We start from the raw sequence: 23,730 nt of genomic DNA, 5'->3' as shown, positions 1-23,730 counted from the left end.
CACTCATGCACTATGTACTTATGCACTTACACACTCAACAGGATAGTATACGTATGTAGTGGCGTCCCAAGTGGAACACATGTTTTTTTACTAAGAGGAAATTCAAACCGTTTCCCTGATGACGTTTGACGGTCGCCAAATCAGTGAAATAAATGAACTACCAAATAATACCTGCCGTGAGTATTGCCGCATTCACCATCGGGAGGCGCTATAATCACTCCCGTAGGAGAATTTTGCTTTCACCATCCAAAATAAATAAAGTTATTCAACATGTGCGCCGATAGCTCCGCCCCTTCCGCTGCGTGAGCAAACCTGCGGTCGTTGAGTGCGTGAAGTGTCCATCATTACACACTTCATTTTAGCGGCTGAATGAGTGCATCATCCGGGTAATTAAAGTGCACTTATTATTATTAGAGTTTTCAGTGTGAACACACTACTTACACTGTTTATACTACAAAATGGCGTAGAATAGTGCATAAGTATGCGATTTGGGACGCAGCTTGAGACTTGCTTGAATGTGGTTTTGTGTCACTTGATTTTGAGGATTTTTCTGTAGGACTTCCAACATAGTGTACTTAATTTTACAGACAAAAAAAACTTTGCAGGTTCTTAAAATGTCTTAAAGTACAAATGAAATCTAAACTAACCATACTGATTTTGTGACCTCATATTGTTCGTTTTGTGGTGAAGAATTCATCTGTGCATGCCATTAAGAAAAGAAACAATAGTTTGTCCTTGTAATCTTTAATTGAAATCTGAAAATGCACTTCCTGTTTGTTTTTAGTTAAATTCTCGGATTAGGTCTATCTGATGTGTTGGGCGTGGCTACCATATCTAACCACACCCCTCCAGCTGTCAGTTTTGACAACAAACAGAAGTGGTGAGGAGGAGGAGGAGGAGGCTGTTGTAATAACTTTGCCCAAACCCCTTTCCCCATCGTTCTGAAAGACATGCCTACTTTACTACATCCAATCAGCTCACAGTAGAAAAAAACAAGCCACGCCCACTGTTTGCTCATTTAATATTCCGTTTCTCTAGGAACTGCATCACAATATGAAGAAAAGTGTTCTCAACTTGTGGTTCATGTGGACTAGGGTTGGGCCAATCAACAATGCCATCGTCCACTGCCGATGGTCGACAAACTTCACGATGCTGAGCCGGCTTCGCGATCCATCGCCCCGCCCCACATTTATATTAATATATATCTTATTATTTGCATGTCATCTTAATAGCAATAACGGTCTTTTCATGAGCTGTGTTAAATTTTACACATAGCTGCCACTTGCACGGCTGACAGCATCGTGAGGATTAAATGAAGGACTATACAGCACCTCTCACGCTTAAAATGTGTAGATTCAGTGGCAAACGCTGTTACCTGCAAACCCCGTCCTACAGACTTTACAGTGAATGGCTTTAGTTATTTTCATAGCGGACTTGAAGCCACTGGAAGTCTTTTATCTACTCTTGGAAAAGTGTAAATGATGGATTAACATTCAGCACATGATCACTAATAAGATGTGCCATTATTAGTAACTGTAGGTGTTTTTTAAAACTAAATCTGTCAACGTTATTTTCATTCTGTCATCTTCAGCGCTTCACATTTTCGCGGTTGTAGCTCCTGCCATCTGAAAGCAGAAGGCATTGACTGAGTGATTGACAACTGATATCAGCCAATCATTCGCGTTCTGTTCTAGAGCAGTGGGCCAATAAGAAAAGCACAAATGCGGGGCAAGGATTGCAGGCTTTTTTACTTCAGCAAGTTCACAATCCAAACAAAAAAAAATCCAACAGAAGTTGCTACTAAATTAACAAATAAAATGCAAAATGTTTTTAAATGGTTGCAAAAATCAAATCTTACCTTAAATGTTGAAAAGACGGTATCCATGCGTTTTTCTCAAATAGGTGCAAAGTTGGAAATGTTTTGGAAATTTTTATAAATGGGCAAAGTATAAAAAATATCACTGAATTCAAATATTTAGGCATCATGTTGGACTCAAACCTTAATTTAAAAACTCAAATTAAAAAACTTGCTACCATACTGAGATTTAATCGAAGAAATTTAAAATATATCAGAGATTCTCTGACATTTGAGGCCTCTGGTATATATTTTAATACTTTGATTGTTCCACATTTGTTGTACTGTATAACGAGCTGGTCTCAGGCATGTAAATCATCTTTAACACCGTTGGAACCATTATACAAGAGAGCACTTAAAATTCATGATAAAAAGCCTCGGTTGTACCATCACTGCAACATCTTAAAAAAGCATAGTTTCTTAAGTTTTGATAATACTATTAAATATTCCAGTATTTGTTTTTAAAATTATTCACAATCTTTCTGCTCCGTCGTTACATTTTTAAAAAATTTCAAATCAGAGAAAACATTGCGTTTGACGCGTTCTATTGACCTTATTCTAAAATGCGGAAGTGCGCCTGTTTTCGCGATTGTCTTAGAACGTTTCAGTCGCCTATGGGAGAAATGACTAGGAATAATAAACGGCAGAAAATGGTCAAACTACATGCTCTACAAACAAATGTTTGCATGACTACACAGACCAAGTAGAATAATATATCAAGGAAATATCAGTTTGCAACATCAAAAAGCGAAACGAGCAGTTTTTATTGTCTATAAATGAATGGAAGTGAATGAGAGCGGAAGTCTCGTGCCAAAAAGGTTCAAATGGCAGCGCCCGCTCGTCTGCGGAGAATAAGGTCAATAGTAAGAGGGGAATGTATTGTCCCTAGACGCAAGACCTCTTTTGGTCAATCCTCTTTTATTTTATAAAGGCTCAAATCTATGGAATTCTCTCCCAACAGAAATAATCACACGCCTGTTTTCACGCCTGATTTGGAGGTGGTTTGTGTCAAATCAAATTTGTTCACACTGAGTGAGATGTTTTTGAGTTGTCAGTGTTTTAGTTTATATGTGATTATGCCTGAATGTTTTAAACTGACTTTTTAATTGGATTTTATTGTCTTAATTTGAACCTGTGCAGGGACTGCAGGTGCAAATTAGCAATCCTGCTACAACCTGGCACAATGCATCTTTCCTCTTTGAGGTTAATGTAATCTTTGTGCACTGTCCCTGTTAAATATATAAATTCATTCATTCAGGTCGCATAGATAAAATTTCAGGCGCATATGCGACCAAAACAATTAAGCCCGAGCATCTTTACCTGTTATTTTTTTTTCTCATAATAATAATAAAATAAGGAAGTTATCATCAATCACGATACAAATTAAAGTGAACTCCAAACGAACTCTCGTCTCCTCCACCAGCTGTGGGAAAAGCCATTATACTGACACGGATCTCTCTGCCTGTTCATGCCAGAGTCCCTCAGAAATAAAGTGGTTGACAGGGGGTCATTTGTGTGTAAGTTTATTTATGGTTTGGTTATGGGTGAAGCAAAGACCATGTGGGTCAGGTAGTAAAAACGGTAGGCTACAATTAATTAATCGTTAATGAATTAAATGATATTTAACAACAACCTCCGCCTACGACGACGATGCCATCGTCCATCGCGATGTTTCACATTAGACATCATACGATGCCAAATAGGTCAACATCGCCCAACCCTAATGTGGACTTTAAATTTCAAAAAACAAATTTTCATTTAATTCATTTAATACACACAAAAAACATGTTAACATGTTAAATGCATCTATTTTATTTCTAAATACGCTCCTTTTTCTGTATTTCAGTCACCAAGATGACCGGTGGTCCAAAGATCATTACGATCGAAAGAAAAGACAAGCGGAGTGGGACTTCAGCAAAGATAGTTTCTTCTGTGATGTACCAGGTCAGTACATACAATAATGACTATGGGAGACCACATGGGAAAGCTAGGTTGCTGTTGGAAGTGGTGTTAGTGAGGCCGGGAGGGGGGCTCAACCTCTGGTCTGTGTGAGTCCTAATGCCCCAGTATAGTGAAGGGGACACTATACTGCTCAGTGAGCACTGCCTTTCACATGAGATGGTAAACTGAGGTCCCGACTCTCTGTGCTCATAAAAAATCCCATGACACTTCTGGTAAAAAGTAGGTAACCCCATTGTCCTGGCCAAATTCTCATGGAATGGAGATGGCTTACCCATCATGGCGTCCCAATCATTCCCATCTTGTCCAAAACATTGACACCATTGTCCTGTGGCTGCCGTCGCATCATCCAAGTGGATGCCTGGACATTACATTACATCATATAGATTCAAATATCTATTCATTTTTAATGTGTGTATTAAAAATGTAATTTACTGTACCCTATGAAGCTTAGAGTCAAGCTTATTTTGTTTTCGTAATAGAAAATGTAGAGTATATAAAGTATTTATAAAATATTTTACAAACAAAATGTCATTTTTACAGGATTATTTGATTAATGCAACTTCAAAACTACATTTATTTGATATGAAAGTCTTTTCTAAATGTATTTACTCTCATTTTTTATCAGTTTAATTTATAAGTGTTCATTTATCTTGTAAAAAAAAAATACTTCGAAACAAAGTTAAATTTTTAAATGGTGGTTGATGCATTTTCGTTGTAAGTTAAATCAATAACCATGCTTTGTGCAAGTATAATTGTAATCATCACTATACATATATATTATACAATTATGATGATGAAAACATACATAGTTAACTGCTTTACTATTATTATATTTTAATATTACATAGTATATTAATAATAGCATTTTAACGACTGGATTAAGAATATTTATTAACTTCATTTTAAATGTTGTATTAAAGATTCATACATATACAATCATTTTGTATAGAGCTTGATTTCTGTGACGTTTGTTTGTGTTTATATTTATGACTCAAACTTGTTTTGTGTGCATTAACAAAAGTCTTATTGATAGAATCCAAAAGGAAGCAGAAATGTATGAAATGCACACTGTATTGAAGTGAGATGTGTTGATATTGATCAAATCTGCCATCTAGTGGACGGTGGAGGAAGGATTCTGGTTTCTGCTTTATTTACTAAACATTGTCTCTCTCCAGGTGACAGCTATTCCCGGATCGTATTTGCTTCTGCTGAGGGCAAGAACTTGTGGAATATACAGGCCATTAAATCCATGTGCAATTTCGACAATACGCGGGTATGTAGTATTGCTTTACATATACAGAAATGATCATACCATTTTCACATGCTTGATTGTTTTACTGATGTTTCAGACACACTAGATTTACTCATGGACCTTTCCTTAAAGCAGAAGCTGCTCCTAAATGCCAGTATTGTAATACCATCCATAAATATAAAACATATACTTTTACATTGCCCTGTTTTTAATGGGAGGCCATGCTTTTCATATGGAGAAGTCTAAAAGAAGTCCTTATTTTTAAATGTGGATCCATTAAAAACATGTTATTGATGTATTTTTTATTGTTATGTAACCATGTGTTATAAACTTTAAATTTTTTGGTAAAAGTATTAAATTTGATGTTCATGTAAAGTGATATTAATATATGTGCTTTGAAAAATGTGTTATTAACCTCCCAGCCAAATTGAATAATTAAACTACGCCAAAGAAGTTCAGTACTACATCAGTTTTTGCAATGGGATTTAAATAGGGCTGCATGAGACTGGATATAAATATATATATATATATATATATATATATATATATATATATATATATATATATATATATATATATATATATATATATATATATATCAGGGCTCAACAATAAGGACTGCCCTATGGCCCGGGGCCAGCGTGAGAGATGCTCGGGACAGTAGACAGAATGGTTACTTGCCCGATCGGACCAGTGCTGCCATGTCATTACATTTTGATTTGCCTTTGAGAATTTGTCAAATGCGTGCAATTACAGTCTTAGAATCAAGAAATAATTTGTTCTTTTAAGTCTTTGGATGTTACCTTCTCTGTGAAGTCGTAAACACCATATTGGTTTTCAGCTCCTCTAATCTGATTGGATGTTGTGAGCCCGTTATTTTTTTCTATAACCTGGTAAAAACCAGTACAGTGAAGAGACAACAACACAACAGCCACATCAAATCATGAGGCTAAAAGAAAACATCTGTTTCTAACATTGTGGAAACAGACATTTACATGGGTACAACACCATGAAAAAAAAGTGATGTTTTGCATAGTTTGCCGTCACTTTTAAGTCGGCCACCTTTTGTTTTGCAATAAAATACATGCACATTTTCCATACTGCTATATTTTACAGCTAAATATTTTAACATTTTTTAAATATTTAAATTCTAGATTCACAGAAATTATTTTTGACACATTATTTAAAATATGTGTCTAAGGAATAGCTATAATTTATTATAATTTTTTTGGTGCGGGGCCTGTGAAAATTTTGGCAGGGCAAGTAAAAATCTGAACCACTGGTCCAATCCGACCAGCAGAAAATATTCTTAGCGTTGAACCCTGTATATATATATATATATATATATATATATATATATATATATATATATATATATATATATATATATATATAGTGATATGAATACAAGATCACCAGATGACTTAAATAGCTCTTTTTGGTAAGAATTCAGGTGCAGAAATTGAATAATCAATGTATAAAATAGCTCTGCATTAGCTTCATTGTATAAATAATTGGTAACACTTAAAAATAATGGTCCAGTAGTTAATGTATGTACTAACATTAATTATGAATAATCTTGTACAGAATTTATTAATCATAGTTCAACATTTACTACATTATTAAAATCCAAAGTTGTTCTCGTTAGCATTAGCTAATGCTAACATTAATTTAAGTCATTTAGCTTAGATAACGTTAACTAACATTAACAAAGATGTAATAAATGTATTAGTAATTGCTGGTTTGTTTTCGTAAATACATTAACTAGCATTAACTAACGGACCATTGGTGTTATCAAATAGTTTAATAAAATATTTTTTATTAAAGTTTCAAATGATGCAATTTGCTGTGACTGAATGCTTTAAACTTGCTTGATATGAGTTTAAGTATCTCAAAATGAGTAAAATGAGTTTAAGTATCTTGGCATAATTCTGGACATTAATTTAAAATTTGATAGTCATGTTAAAAATTTAAGTAAGAAAGTTAAGCCAAGTCTAAACTGTTTTCGTTTTATTAGAAGGTTTTTAACATATCACACTGCAAAATTATACATGCACACAATGATATTCTCTCACTTGACGTATTGCATTACATCTTGGTCACAAGCCTCTTTAACTACATTGAAGCCTAATGACTCAATATATAAACAAGCAGTTCAATTTATGGACTTAAAGCCTATGCGATGGCATAATTGTGATGTTTTATGTAAACATAACCTGTTTAATTTTGATAGTTTTATTCAATTTAGTTATCTTAAATTGGTTTTTAAATGTTTAAATAATCATGTTCCGATCCTGTTTTCTAAGCTAATCAATCGGCATCAAACCTCCCACAGAGTCACACGGGCCACTGCTAACGGTGACTGTCTAGTGCCAAAGTGTAAGACCTCGTTTGGTCAATCCGTCTTCTCTGTAAAGGGAGCCAAACTGTGGAATGATTTACCGGTTAGCTTAAAATCAGAAAGTAATCTAAATATTTTTAGTAGTGCTCTTAAAAAGTGGTTAAAAACAAAACAGCAGTGTTTGCACAAATAGTCTACTGTTAGTTGGTTGGATCATGTCATCTTTGCTTTTGCCTGCAGTAATTTTATGTAAAGAATTGTAATGTTATGTATGTTTTATTATATTTCTATTTTGTCAATATTAAGCCTCCTGTGGACAGGTGTTGAGAATTAGCAAGTTTGCTAAAACACTTAAACAAATGCATTTGGTTGTCCGGTGTAATTGTGATGTCCATGTCAAATAAATAAATAAATAAAAGTATGCTCACACAGCCACAGGCCTTAAAACACATGTAAATGATAAATTGTGGTAAAAAATTGTCAATAAAAGGTAAAAAAAAATGTCATGTTCTGAACTGCGGCTCCATAATCACGACCCTACATTGCAGATTCTACAATGTGACTGTTGCAGATTTACGCATTGCCATATTGATGCTGAAACGATATATTGTGCAGCCCTCTGGAACTACACATTTCTAACATTTATAATGTGTTATAATAAATTCTCTTTGCCCGATCTTTGATCTATTTGACCTATTAAGCCATTAAAGCTTAGATTGCAAACAACTTTAATCTTTCTCTCTTTATGTCTGTTTCTTCAGGTTCGGTCTCATCCCCAGTATCTGGATCTGTGTCAGCGCACCACTGCTGCCTCCTGCTGTCCCAGCTGGACCCTCGGAAACTACATAGCCGTCCTTACAAACAAATCTTCCTGCCAGAAGATCACAGAGCGAGACGTTTCTCACACCCTGAATATCCTGCGCTCCTGTGCTAAATTTTACCACAACGGTACCCTCGGTCCTGAATGCTGGGACATGACCACCCGAAAAAAGGACCTCAAGTGTGGCAACCTGCCGCGGAAGTGTACAAAATACAACGCTGTGTATCAGATTTTCCACTTTTTGGTGGACAAAGACTTTCTGAATCCAAAGAACACAGACTACCTCCCACCAAACCTCAAATACAGCATGCTCTTTGCTCCTACAGAGAAAGGAGAGACCATGATGAACATTTACTTGGACAACTTTGAGAACCGTAACTCTTCGGATGGGATCACGACTATAACGGGAATAGAATTTGGCATCAAACACAGTTTGTTTCAGGACTACCTCCTGACAGATACCATGTATCCCGCAATAGCTATTGTCATCGTCTTGGTGGTCATGTGCGTCTACACGAGATCCATGTTCATCACCCTTATGACGATGTTTGCGATCATCAGTTCGCTCATCGTTTCTTATTTCCTATATCGAGTGGTCTTCAACTTTGATTTCTTCCCTTTCATGAACCTAACAGCGCTCATCATCCTAGTAGGAATTGGGGCTGATGATGCATTTGTGCTCTGCGACGTCTGGAATTACACAAAGTTTGACAAACCTAATTCTGAGCTCTCTGAAACGGTGAGCATCACACTTCAGCATGCAGCGCTTTCAATGTTTGTCACTAGCTTCACAACGGCTGCTGCCTTCTATGCCAACTATGTGAGCAACATCACTGCCATACGATGTTTCGGTGTCTATGCTGGAACCGCTATCTTGGTTAACTACATACTGATGGTTACCTGGTTGCCAGCTGTGGTGGTCTTACATGAGCGGTACCTGGTTAACCTTCTTACATGTTCACGAACACAAAACCATCAATCGCAGGGCGCTGCAACGTTTTGGACAAGCCTGTGCCAGGTGGTCAACAAGTGTCTTTTTAGCATCTCTGAAGCCTCGAGGATTTTCTTCGAGAAAGTTCTGCCTTGTGTCGTGATCAAGTTGCGCTACTTGTGGCTCTTGTGGTTCCTGGCTTTGACAGTAGGTGGCGCTTATGTGGTTTGCGTAAATCCCAAAATGAAACTTCCCTCTTTGGAGCTCTCAGAATTTCAAGTGTTTCGCTCCTCGCATCCCTTTGAACGCTATGATGCGGAGTACAAAAAACTCTTCATGTTTGAACGGGTCAACCATGGGGAAGACCTACACATGCCGATTACAATCATTTGGGGGGTTACACCGATTGACAGCGGAGATCCGCTAAACCCTAAAAACAAGGGAAAGCTAACTCTTGACACAACCTTCAACATTGCGAGTCCAGCGAGTCAAGTATGGATTCTCAATTTCTGCCAGAAGCTCAGAAACCAGAGCTTCGTTTACCAATCCGAGGAGCAAGACTTCACAAGCTGCTTCATGGAGACTTTCAAGCAGTGGATGGAAAACCAAGACTGCGAAGAAGCCTCTGTTTATCCCTGTTGTAGCCAATCCACGTTCCCCTACAGACAAGACGTCTTTGAGTTGTGCATCAAACGGGCGATTATGGAGCTCGACCGAAGCACCATCTACCACCTTGACAGCAAGACTCCAGGACCAAGGTTTGACATAAATGACACCATTCGAGCTATCGTACTCGAGTTTCAAAGTACCTACCATTTTACTCTGGCCTACGAGAAGATGCACCAGTTTTACAGGGAAGTTGATACTTGGATTCAGGAGGAGCTCAGAGATGCTCCTGAAGGACTTAGCTATGGGTGGTTTGTAAGCAACCTGGAGTTCTACGACCTACAGGACAGCTTATCCGACGGGACTTTAATTGCTATGGCACTGTCAGTGGTGGTGGCCTTCAGTGTTATGCTCCTGACCACCTGGAACATCATCATCAGCCTCTACGCCATTATATCCATCGCCGGAACTATATTTGTTACAGTCGGCTCACTGGTGCTTTTGGGCTGGGAGTTGAATGTGCTGGAATCAGTGACCATATCAGTTGCTGTAGGGCTTTCTGTGGACTTTGCTGTACATTATGGAGTGGCGTACCGCCTTGCTCCAGAACCAGACAGGGAGGGGAAGGTGGTTTTCTCCTTGAGCAGGATGGGCTCGGCTATAGCGATGGCAGCATTGACTACGTTTGTTGCTGGTGCAATGATGATGCCGTCCACTGTTCTGGCGTATACCCAACTGGGCACATTCCTCATGCTAATCATGTGCATTAGCTGGGCCTTTGCCACATTTTTCTTTCAATGCATGTGCCGCCTGCTTGGACCCCAAGGCACTTGTGGGCAAATTCCATTGCCAAAGAAGCTGCAGTGTGCAGAGCGTACATCTGAAAACCAGTCTACTGTGAATAACCAAGGTAAAGCTGGTGCTTGCTACACAACCAAGCATGAACACTATGAGCTTGAACCCTTAGCGGCGAATGTCAGAAATGAGGGAAAGGCCTCAGATGAGGAACAAGAAGCCTGCACGCAGCTGCAGAATAACATCACTTCTCTTCATGATGATGCAACCTTGTGTGCATCCCATGAAGAACCCAAACATGAGTTTGAAAATGGCGTGCAAGCCACAGAACATTCACATCTCCATCAGTACGCTTTCAATACAAGGTGTACCTGTGAGAACTCAATGCATCAATATATTCGGGAGCGACAAAGAACTGCTTGCCATCCTTGCGGCCAATCTCGAGAAACCCAATGTGCTACTAAACAGTCCAATCACTTACCTGCGTGTCTAAACCGGGATATGATCCATGCTCCTACCAACAGTGGCCACTTCCAGCATTGCACACCAAGCCAAATATCAAGGCCAGCTGCTCATCGATGTTTCAGTGGGGGCTGTGGTATGCATGCAATGCACATTTCACAACAGCAAACAGAGACGGAGTCCTACATCAGTGCATGTGTCCCCAGTTCATCTCCACCAGAGAGCCAGAACCGTCCTGCTCACATCCAGTTTCCAGATGTTCAACGCTGCTCTTCGCCTGACACGACTGGAGTTTGTACTCTTAATCATGATACACAGAACGCTGGGGAACTGGCGATAAATTCCCAGAGTCCTCAGAAAATACCATGGAACCATTTAAAAACAAAAGCAAACGGCACTTGTGTGCTCCAGGATTGTCGTGAGGTGGTACCTGAAGACAGCATCGGATGCAGAGTTGATAAAGAAAAGACTGTCTCTCCCAAAAAGTTTAACTGTTTTAAGAAAAACGTTAAAGCAAAGTGCAATTCTGTAGAGTTTCACAAGACGAGAACCAGCGTGCCTACTATCGCCATCAACTCGAAAGCCTCCTCTGAGAGTTTATGCTAACTTTAAAAACACAACAAATGAGGGTCATATTGAGACTGTCATATTCTGCACAGCAAGGACATCTTTGTGCTTGTGATTTCTGACATGTCATCAAGGAAATGAAGTCTGATTTATGAACACGATATTTTGACCCACTGGCTGGAATTAGTGTGATGTCTCAGTGTTTTTTTTAATGTCTGGAAACAGGCCGTCACTTTTATCATGGGAACAGCAAGACGTACAGTTGAAACCAGAAGTTAACATACAATCTAAAAACAGGAACATAACCATTTTAAAAAAATGTCTGGTGGTAAATCATATTAAACTTTTACTATTTTAGGTCCGTTGAGATTACCTAAATGATTTACATTTGCTAAATGCCAGAATAATGAGTGCATTTTTTTGGAGAATGTTTTATTAATTTCTAGACAGTCAATAGTTTACACACATTTCCTTGTTTTTTTTTTTTAGCTTTGCTTTTAAACTGTGTAACTTTGCTCAAATGTTTTGGGTCTCCTTCCACAAGCTTCTCACAATAGTTTACAGGAATTTTGGCCCATTCCTCAGAATTGGTGTAACTGAGTCAGATTTGTTGGCTGTCTTGCTGGCACAAGCTTTTTTCAAGCCCATTTTGTCTATAGGATTGAGATCAGGGCTTTGTGATGGCCACTCCAAAACATTCACTCTGTTGTCCTTAAAGCACATTTTAACTAGTTTGGCAGTATGCTTAGGGTCATGGTCTGTCTGGAAGACCCATTTGTCTTGAGATGTTGCTTCAGTATTTCTACATAATGTTCTGTCTTCATGATGCCATCTATGCTGTGAAGTGGACCAGTCCCTCCTGCAGCAAAACAGCCCCACAACATGATGCTGCCGCCCCCATACTTCACAGTTGGGATGGTGTTCCTAGGCTTGTAAGCTTTCCCCTTTGTCCTATAAATGTAACACTGCTCATTATGGCCAAACAGTTCAATCTTAGCTCCATCAGACCACAGGACATGTCTCCAAAAAAAAATTACTAGACATGTCTTTTTCCCAGTGTAATATAGCACATTGTAATCTGGCTTTGTTGTTGATTCTGGCTTGTTGATTTTTCCATGTTGTCACACAAGGAAGCAGTGTGTTTGAGCTTTCCCTTAAATACTACGCTACAGTTGTGCCTCCAGTTAACTCAAGTGTTGTCAATTAGCCAATCAGAAACTTCCAAAACCTTGACACAATCATCTGAGCTTTTTCAGAGGCAGAATAATCTTACTGTATGTAAACTAGACTTTCAAGAAAAGTTATAACAATTTCTTAACAAATATTTCTCTCATTATTCTGCTATTAAGCAAAACAGAAACACGTGATAACCCTCGCTTACCTAAAAGTGAAAAAGTTTAGTCGTATTAACATCTGACCTTTTTATATGGTTATGTGCCTTTTTATAGTGTATGTACACTTCTGCTTTCAACTCTATTCAATTTATTTTCCTGCACATTTCATATGAATTTGTGTGTGTGTGTGTGTGTGTGTGTGTGTGTTTGTATGTGTATATAATTATATATTTGTGTGTGCGTGTGTGTGTGTGTGTGCGTGCGTGTGTGTGTGTGTGTGTGTGTGTGTGTGTGTGTGTGTGTGTGTGTGTGTGTGTGTGTGTGCGTGTGTGTGTGTATGTGTTCTGTATGTATTTGAGTCATGCACTTTTTGTTGACGCTTTGCCTATAAAGTTTTTAATACTTCACAAGTACACTTCAGTAGTTTCTGTGATGCTAAATGGAAAGACTTTTGCTGTTTTTCTCCATGCTGTCGTTTCTTGGATAAAATCGCCTTGTCCTGCAGTGTGCAAATATTTACATTCGCTTCAGGGAAATTGAGTCATCTCTGCCTTCACACCTCACTAAAACCTGTTTTTGTCAAAAATACAGTGTGCAAAGTTAACTATTCCTTTTAAGTGTACAGATGTGTCTTTACCAAACACTGTGCGTCTCTCACTCGAACGTTATTTATTAACTTAACCATTTTTTAAGTTAATCATTTGTACACATTTTTCATTGTAACTGGTTATTTAACATCTGGTCTGACAATAAATGCTGATATATGGTATAGTTTTAAATAATTAGGTTTGTTTAAAAGTTGCTTATACAGTTGAAGTCAGAATTATTCGCCCCCTTTGATTTTTTTTTTTTTGTTTTTTTATTCCCCAAATTATTTTTAAGAGAGCAAGGAAATTTTCACAGTATGTCTGATAATATTTTTTCTTCTGGAGAAAGTCTGACTTGTTTTATTTCGGCTAGAATAAAAGCAGTTTTTAATTTTTAAACACCATTTTAAGGTCAAAATGATTAACTCCTTTAAGCTATATTGTCTACAGAACAAACCATCATTATACAATAACCTGCCTAGTTACCCTAATTAACCTAGTTAAGCCTTTAAATGTCACTTTGAGCTGTATAGAAGTGTCTTGAAGAATATCTAGTCTAATATTATTTACTGTCATCATGACAAAGATAAATTAAATCAGTTATTAGAGATGAGTTATTAAAACTATTATGATTAGAAATGTGTTGAAACAATCTTCTCTCTGTTAAACAGAAAATGGGAGAAAAAATAAACAGGGGGACTAATAATTCTGACCTCAACTGTAGATGCTGGTAGCCAGGAGGTGTTCAGGTGGTTTGAACGACCCCCCCTCAGCCAAAAGGTCCAGAATTTGTACGTTATGTAATTCAAAAAAATATACATTTCATAATATTTGGCATGTCCTGTATTTTGAGCATTATTGATTTGTCCCGTGACCTCCTATTCTCTACTTTTGACAATTTTTTTTGAAAATTACTGTCCAATAAAGGCTTTAATACCAAACGTCCTCCGTCAGCTGTCACAGCAAAAAGCGCAAATCCCGTCATGTCTGTGTTTTTAAGGCTGTTTACACTGGTCACTTCATTCGTTTTATTCTGATTGGGTATAAATCCGATCGCTCAGACAACTTCATAAGGTGTTTTGGCAAGCGTTCCAGATGAAACTAACTACACCAGTCTAATTATTTGTTTTTTAGACTAAATTAATGTAAATAAATAAATTATGACCTGGAGCAAATCTGACCTGCGCCTGTATAGGGAAACACCTGGGTGCGCTTTTACAGCCAAACACATATAAAGTGCAAAATTATATTAAAAACAGATTTACTATAAGCACAAAACATGTGTTCGCGAACAAAAAGCCTCATAAACATAAATCACATAAATCACCTGTTAAATATTCAAGCATGTGGTGCTGAATTGATGAACAACCACTAATACAGTCTGAATATATTTAAAAAGCACTCAAAGTTCAAATCAGTGTTATCAATAAAATATTAATCGTTATATTGATTATCAAAACATATTGCATAATTAAATCTTGCAATATATCTACTTTTACGTGAATTCCACATAAAGATGAAACAAATAACATGTTTGGTGTGTTTGGACTGACAAAATGTGCACATTATGATCTTAGTAAGCAACTTGACAAAACAATTAAAATAGGTAAAATTTTAGAAAAAAAGACCCCCCATTCGCCCCCACCTAACCCAACCCCTCCCCCCCACCCCCGTTTTTTTTCTAGACTGGCTACGGCCCTGACATATTTACATAACTCTATTAATTGCAGAGAATGCAGTACTTTGCAAAAGATAATTTATTTAAAGCAACAGATCATCTTCCACATGTGGTGTAAATAGTAAATGGAGTATCAGTGATTCAATTTCACTTGCAAAGTCTTGGACCGCTAAAAACAAATAAGAAAATCACATTTGTATTTACAGAAAGTTTAAAGCAGTTACAGTGATAATTATCCGATTAAATTCAGTGATAAATATCTGATTCAAGATTAATCTAAAATGTCACATTTAACTTCACATTTTGCATAACACAAAATAAACTTCTATGACCGAACAATCAGTATTGAGTCAAGCTTACAGGGTTAGTTCACCTAAAAATGAAAAGCATGTTAAGTACTCGCCCTCAATCCCCCGAGACCTTCATTCATCCATCCTCATAACACAAATTAAGATATTTTAGTTGAAATCCAGGAGCTCTCTCATCCTCCATAGACAGCATGGGTCCTGAGATGCTCAGGTAACTAATCAAATTGTCAGTACATCCCACACGACTTAAGTAATCTAACTGTAATCATATGAATCTCCAAGAACACTTTTGTGCACCAGAAACTCTAATAACAAGTTTGTTCACCCATGTCTTCCTTGTGAGATTAGAGTGTGCATTTACTGTGGGCAATATGACGCTTGCATGTTGCACTGCTGACTCTACTGGTGCATTTCTACTGATACTGGTAGTTCGGTACAGTACTGTATGCATTTATATCCATTTCCATTGTCAAAAGTGCCAAAAAAAGTGATCCGTACCATACCAGCTTTTGACACCAGTTCCAAAGGGTACCTAGCACAGCAGAATGGTACCAAGAGTGTGGGCTTAGACTCGCTGCTGCATGCTATTGGTATACAGAGAATTATCACCAGTGTCTACTACAAATAAAGGAAATGACAACATGGGAAGCGCCATTTTTAAATACACAGTTGATAACATGGCTATATACATTTTAATACTGTGACGCCACGACAGGCACATGCACACATAGGGCTCAACCTGTGCAGTGCACATGCCCTTTTAGTCTTGGATAGAAAGTGCCCTTCCAAAATGATCAAAAGTGCCCCAGCGACAACGACAACATCCAACCCCAGCAACCCCCCACACCCCCTCATCAAAAAAATGATCCTGCACATGCCCTTTGGACAATCTCTGCACAGGCCTGCGCCACGAAGCAGTAAACCATGGTCTACCCAAACTCAAACAAACCTTGTCGTCTTGTCACAAACAGCCACATACTATTAAGAAGAACATGATCTGCTGTATGTCCTCTATTGTTGTTTATGAGGGCGTCTAAAAGCACAACTGGTTTCACTTTCTCTATTTGCGTATAAACCTAAAACACAAAAAAAATGTGTTTTTGACTTTTATATGAACTCTGAATGACAGAATAACTGTTTAACTCACTTTTACAGTTTCTTTGGTGCGCAAAAGTGTTCTTGAAGCTTCATTTTAATATAGTTTATACCACTGAAGGTACGTGCAGTGTTTTGATTTAGTTCCTTCTTCTAGACTTCCTTTTCTTCAATGTCTCTGGACCCTTGCTGTCTATGGAGGATAAGAGAGCTCTCAGATTTCATCTAATATCTTATTTTTTGTGTTCAAAAGCTGAATGACTTTTGAACATGTTTGGACAGGACGCGGGAGAGGATGTATTTGTTCCTTTATGTCATGGTGTCCTCCAAGGGTCAGTACTTGGTCCACTTCTATTTAGCATTTATATGTTGCCTCTTGGTCAAATTTTGCAAAAATTTGGGATTAGATATCATTGTTATGCCGATGACACATAGATCTATATTAACACTTCTCCCAATATTATCGGCATCAATGTCATCACTTAACGCTTGCTTAACTGAAATTAAAGCTCAGATGCAACATAATAATCTTAAACTGCATAGTACTAAAACAGAGATTTTATTGGTTGGCACTCCTCCTTACGTCAAGAGGTGTAGTGAATTTGAGTTAACGGTTGATCGGTCTGTCTTATCACCATCTCCGCAGGTGCGTAATCTCGGTGTTCTCCTGGACTCTCAGCTTAGTCTGAAGCCCTATTTTAAACATGTAACTAAAACGGCCTTCTATCATCTTCGTAATATAGCCCACTTACGTCCTTTCCTCTCGAGGCCTGATGCTGAAAGACTCGTCCATGCTTTTATCACGTCTCGCTTGGATTTTTGCAATTCCTTGTTCGGAGGGTCACCAGCAAATTCTCTCAAAATTGAGCAAAACATCAAAAATTCTGCTGCACGTGTGTTGACACATACATCGTCTCGGCCGCACATCACTCCTCTTGTATTGATTTTAAGACATTGATTTTAACACATAAGCCGGTTCATGGTTCTGCTCCAGGTTACGTTTGTGACCTGATATCCGTTTCCTCTGCCTCTCGCTGTCTACGCTCTGCCTCGGGTCTTCAGCCTCGCTGCAAACTCAGCACCATGGGAGGTAGGGCATTCTCTTTCCGTGCTCCCAAACTGTGGAATGCTCTTCCCACTAACATTAGGAATGTCGGTTCATAGGACACTTTTAAAGAGCTACTTAAACCTCATCTTTTTAGGTCTGTTTTTAATTAATGCTATCTTTTATTCTTACTGTTTTTATTGTATTTATTATTGGTTACTGTGCTTTGCTGTTTTTACTTTCTTGTAAGCGCTTTGGGTTTTAGAAAAGCGTGTTATAAATAAAATATATTATTATTATTATTATTATGAAGGCCTCAGGGAACTGGAACAACATGAAGGCGAGTAATTAATACGAGATTTGGAATTTTTATACTTCATTATTTTTGATGCCAGTGTCCAAAACAGAGAAGGTTAACAGCTGGACAAATGAGAACATCTCCGGAAACAAAACAAGGGATCTGTAAAAGCATTTGTACCGCTGTACTTCATAACTTAATTATTGTTTATTTCTCTAGTGCTTTTACAATGTAGATTGTGCCAAAGCAGCTTAACATAGAACATAGAAGTTCTAGTAAGTTGAAAGTGTCAGTCCAGTTTTCAGAGTTGAAGTTCAGTTCTGGGTGGTTTAATTTTACTGGTGAAAGTCCAAATCTATGCACAGCTCCACAAGTCCCAAACCAAGCAATCCAGTAGCAAGGAACCAACTTCACCAATTGACGAAAGTGAAGGAAAAACACCATAGTTAAACTGCAGTGTCTGCTTGAACATCTGCTGCTTCAGGATTGTTTTCATCCACCTTGTCTTTTTCTTTAATGTTTGTTTGTTTAACCTTGGTGTTTCTGATTATCTTGTGCAGAAGTTGGTCATAAAACCACTCCAAGTCTTGACCGTCATCAGGCCACACGAGGTAACTTCTGTTCTCAATGAAGGATCTCAGTTGTTCATACTTTAATAACCTGTACTGCGGTATGTTTCCTACAACCAGCACCACCAGAATGTCCTTAAGCTCCACTAGCATCCTACATTGTGCCAGGGTGAATGTTTCTAGACACCAGCCGTCCTTCAGAAAGTGTTTAGACACCACGCAAATGGTTTTTCGACTATGCTGGATGGCATTTCTCATATTGGTAAGATGGTCCTCCCCGGGGATGAAGTCTCGCTCCTCGAAGCAGCAGCGGAGTGTGTTGTGCTCTGAAAACTGAGAGTCCAGCCTCTTCAACAACGCTCTTTCTACCCACTTCATGTCTCTGGAACTGAAACACAGGTACACATCGTACAAAAATCCATTTGCATCAGGTTCCTCTTGAGGTTTATTGTCAAATTTGCCAATTAGTTTTTTGTATATCTTGAAGATGACACCGCGTCGACTGATGTAAACAATGGTGCTGGCGCTGAATAATATAATCAATACAGTGCAGGAAATAAAAAGCACAAGTCTTAGTTTTTCAGTTCTTCTCTCCTCCTCTTCATCCTCACATTGTATGCTGGAACTCACAACCGGAACCATGTACTGATCCTCAGGACTGGCACACGTCACATCCTCAATAGAGTGAACGAAGGTTATGTTGGTTTGATTTAGCCATGTTTGGAAATCCTTCAAGTCACAATCACATCGGAAATCGTTATTCATCAGGCTGAGGTAGCTGAGGGTGCTGAAGAGATTTGGATCTACTGAATAAATCGAATTATAGTCAAGATGAAGTACTTGAAGAGTTTTGGGGAATACATCAGTGGGGAGGTATTTCAAAGAGTTGAAAGACAAATCCAGAATGAGCAAAGATGTAAGGTCTTTGAAGATGTCTTTGGGAAGTGACTGCAGCAAGTTGGAACTCAAATGAAGCACTTCTAGCTGGTGAAGATCGTCAAACACGTTTAAACATTTTCCTTCTGACCAGATTACTTGCAAACCTGCAAATGATAGATCGAGGACTTGTATGTTTTGTGATAACACTTCATGGTTGTCTTGAGGGCAATAAAGAAGCTGATTTCCTCGAAAAACTACTTCCTCAATTTGAGGAAATTCATCTAGTATTGTGTAGAGCTCTGACATGGATGCTATTTGGTTAAACTGCAAGTCAAGGGTTTTGAGATGTTTGGCTATGTTGGGTATTTCGTACACATACTGAATGTTGTTGTCTCCTAAGTAGAGCTTTTCCAACTTCGGCAGAGTTGCGAATGTGTATACATGTCCAAGAGAATTTCCTGTTAGGTTTAGACTGAGTAGATTTGGAAGACCTTGAAATGACTGAGACCCAAGTCTCCAAATATGATTGTAAGACAAATCAAGCACCTCGAGTCCCTTGAGATTCTGAAATGTCCTAAAATCAATGTAGCCGAGGAAGTTTTTGGACAGGTTTAGCTTTAGCAAGTTTGTCATACCCAAAAATGCGTTGTTTTCAATCTTGTTGATCTGACTTTCTGCTAATGTGATTTGTTCTAGATCTGACAGATAACTAAATACAGAATATGTGAGAGAAAAAATGCTTGAATTGGACAGATCAAAACTCTTAATACCGCTCGACTTAAGACCACTGAATGTCGATTTGTCTGGATCTTTCGAATTATCGCCAGAAGATTTGCCGATTCTGTAAGTGTTACTGATGATGAGACTTTGGATTTTGGTACTGGAGATAGCATCAAAAAATCTCTTAGCCATGTCAACGTTAAAGCCGTTTCCAGATAGATCCAATGTGGTTATTGAAGTATTCTTAAATGGGTTTCCACATTTCTCCCATCCTAACCAGTACTCATTCATGTCTTGCAGTGTTATAGAGGACAGTCTGAGGAGTGTGAAATGTTTACCCTGAAAGTTCAGGAGGTCTTCCTCACAGATGCTCTTCACTTTGTTGAAAGTCAGATCCAGCACATGAAATCGCCTCATATTTAAAAAGAAAGACGCCGGTTGGACTCTCCGAATGTTGTTACGACTTAAATCAAGCATCTCAAGAGACATCAGAGGTTTGAGGAAGTTACCAGACAGTAGGGAGTCATCTAAACCGCATTGAGTGAGAGTGAGATTTTTAAGGTCGGATAATCCATTAAATGCTCCTGCATCTATTCGCAGGTGGTGGTTGTAGTCTAGCTGAAGTGATGTTAAATTAGAGAGCCTCATGAATGAATTGCGCCGGATCACAAGACCTGGTGTTTGGTGCATCAGGATGAGGACTTCTAGAGCTTCCAAATGAGAAAAGGATGTTTCATTGAGTTCAGCAATTCTGTTTTTACTCAAATCCACGTTAGTTATGTAAGTGGAAATCTTTGGCACCTCTTGAAGACCTCTGTCCATGCAGAAAGCGAAGTAGCCATCAGTTGAACACACTGAGGTGGATTTCACTGTTGGAGTCCAAATGAATAATAGCATCAGAAATAAAGTGTATGTAGCTGCCATTCTGGAATCTCTGTAGAAAATAAATGTGTTATAAAAATGAAGGTTAAAAAGATTCACCCTACAGTTTTTATTTGTTATTAATATTCAAGTATTTTTGCTTATGTGCTTGGCAGCAGAACGTGATGTTATTTACTTTTTGTGGCATTTGTTTGTGTCTATATTTATTAATAAAATGTCTGTTTCTGCTCACACAGCGAGGTCAGAAACAAATATAAAATACATCATAAATATAGTTAAAACCTCCAGGAATTAATACAAAATACATTTAAGATGTCCGCATTCAGCTGCTTCTGTTTAACTAGTTTATCTTACTAATTGTTTGCCAACTAGTTCAAGGTTCAGTGACTACACGTTCAATAAGGGGGAAAAACATGTTTCTAATTTAAACTTGGTTCATGAGATCTTACCACTGCTGACACGAGCAGTAATTTGAGATCTTTACAACAAGGTTTATTTAATAACAATCTAATAATAGTTTAGCGTCTTACCTGTTCGCCCATTAATCCATCGTGTTGCCCTGTTTATCCGTTTCTGCAGTCATTTGATACTGAATACTTCACAGATGTGCGCGGGTTTCTCTTGTTCTCTCTTCCTTCGTTTGGTCTGTTTCCCAACTTTTCTGAAATAGGAAATAACTTTCTGACCCTGTGACTCATTTTCCGGTTAGGGATTCTTCAAGTGCGAGTAAGCAAACAATCACGGATTTGTGAGAGATTCAGAACATTTACAAGCCTTTTTTTCGTTTTCACCTCACCCAAACAAACACTGCTCAACCCGCGCGGTAAGACTGCAAGCTGCAGTATGCAGTACACACGAGCAATCAGAGCTAAAATATGCACTTTTATATCATTATAAAACAATATAAAGAACAGCGAATGTTGCTGTCATTTTTGTTGTCTTACCAGTCTAATAAATAGACAACCTTGCCATCCTATGGAGACAAAGGATTAAATTTGTCGTGTAGCTACGCATAAATGTTGATACTAATTTAAATATTAACGGTTTTTTAAAAACGTTGCTTTTTAAAAACTAGTTTTTTTAACTGCCCCAGGAAAACATGTTTGGATTGCATTTAACCCCTAATGTCGCTAGTTAACACACTCAATGCACTTTCTTTCAAGATATCCCATAATTTCTAATACATCAGCCTCTACCAAATAGTCGAAATGTCGGTTTATTGTAAAAGTACTGCAATTATTGCATTTACTATGGCAATCAGAAAGTATAAGACCAATTTATACAAAAACATAATCAAGATAAAACATTTTGAATACTAAATTATCTTTATTTTTTGAGGTTTGCCATAAAATATTTTAGATTTTCATTTAACATGTTTTTTTTTTCTCAATAAAACCAAAATCAAGTGTAGTAGTGCAACAGGATTATGTTTAATTAAAAAAAAAGTATTTATTTATTTATTTGTTTTGTAAACCAAAAATGCTGTGTAAACCATTAATAAAAACAGTCATTATTTAAAACAGTCAAAATATGGTCAACCATAGGTAGAGCAGGCAGTTAAATAGTTAACTGACTTACCTGTGAAAACAAGTGGTCAATTAAATTATGTGAAACTAAAAAATCAAATATAAACACAAACTTTTAAAAAATCTTGAACGTGTTTTTACATATATTGCTGTATGTAATGAAAATGTTCATGTTCAGTTATTAAAAACAATAGACTATAATCATCATTCAACACCATGCAGGAAGAAATGAAATTGTGTAACTATGCAAGTCGACACAAAGAAAGCTTTGGTTTTTGATTGCATAACAACCCAACTTAATCTGGGGATATTTTGAAACCAAGTTCCTGTGTGTGGCTGAAGAACCTGTTCTTAACGTTACAAGTGTCAAAAATAAATATTTTTTTAAGTACAATAAAAGTACTACTTGTGGTCGCAATTACAGTTCGCAAGGAGGTTCTATCTATCTATGAAAATCTGAGCTTCTTTATTTAGTAGCAAATGTTTAAATCTCTGACCTCAGCTTGCTTCACGAAAACAGAAGGTGAGTTTAAAGGCTGTTTGGACAGCTATCTTTGCACAAGATGTCACTGAAAGATTGCTTTCTGTACACATGGAGCATAATGCAGAATGCTAATATTAACTTTGCAATGTTGTCTTTTCTCAGAGTTCCCTATTAAAATGAAGGGATCATAACAGGAAATGAGGGCAGATGGCAATGTGAGGTCAACCAAAGATACATTCAGTAAGTTTTTGAAGGAACAACATGTACTTTTAGTTTTCTGAATTGAGAAAATTGTATTCAATATTACATACAGTGCTCAGCATGATTGAGTACAGCCCATTTTGAAAATGAATGCTTATCCATTTCTCAGTCAATATAGGCAATGTATTTTGGTGCATCTAAATAAAACATTTATTAAACAGATATATTAATGAAAATAATACTTTAGTCACCAAACATATTTAGATATTAAAAAGATAATGCAATTAAATTCAAGCTAAATATTGCATAAATAATTACAACCTACAAAATCTTAACTAAATAATTTATTATTGCTTCTCTTGATTTTTAAACTTGTATTTGATATTTTTCTATAACATATAATTTGTTGTACTAGTTTTTGGAGTTATTTTGTAAGATAAGCTCCAGATATTGGCTTCAATACTGACTAATATATATGCACAAATATAATATCGTATAGCTTCCTATTAAAAAATTATTTAAGGGAAATTTGT

The 23,730-nt window shown here is 37.4% G+C and overlaps 3 protein-coding genes across 5 annotated transcripts in view; 2 read left to right on the top strand and 1 right to left on the bottom strand.

Annotated features, from left to right (window-relative positions):
- The window catches only part of disp1 (dispatched homolog 1 (Drosophila)), a 156,622-nt gene extending 143,111 nt beyond the window's left edge, over positions 1-13,511 (top strand). For 2 of the 3 annotated variants that reach the window (XM_017352523.4, XM_073933194.1), the window contains exons 7-9: positions 3,702-3,799; positions 4,993-5,090; positions 8,172-13,511. In XM_017352523.4, coding sequence (XP_017208012.1) covers positions 3,702-3,799; positions 4,993-5,090; positions 8,172-11,630 — 3,655 coding nt within the window. In that variant the 3' untranslated portion in view covers positions 11,631-13,511. 3 annotated transcript variants of the gene reach the window in all.
- The window catches only part of mia3 (MIA SH3 domain ER export factor 3), a 449,969-nt gene that overhangs the window by 333,478 nt on the left and 92,761 nt on the right, over positions 1-23,730 (top strand). The window lies entirely within an intron of this gene.
- tlr5a (toll-like receptor 5a) lies at positions 15,252-22,013 on the bottom strand. Its single transcript, XM_001919017.8, has 2 exons — positions 21,517-22,013; positions 15,252-21,038 (listed from the first exon to the last, which is right to left on the bottom strand). The coding sequence occupies exon 2, from the start codon at positions 21,026-21,028 to the stop codon at positions 18,383-18,385; it is 2,646 nt and encodes an 881-aa protein (XP_001919052.2). The 5' UTR covers positions 21,029-21,038; positions 21,517-22,013; the 3' UTR covers positions 15,252-18,382.

The sequence above is a fragment of the Danio rerio genome, chromosome 20 (assembly GCF_049306965.1).
Source record: "Danio rerio strain Tuebingen ecotype United States chromosome 20, GRCz12tu, whole genome shotgun sequence".
Lineage (NCBI taxonomy): Eukaryota > Metazoa > Chordata > Actinopteri > Cypriniformes > Danionidae > Danio > Danio rerio.
This window is presented reverse-complemented; position numbering and strand designations above follow the sequence as displayed.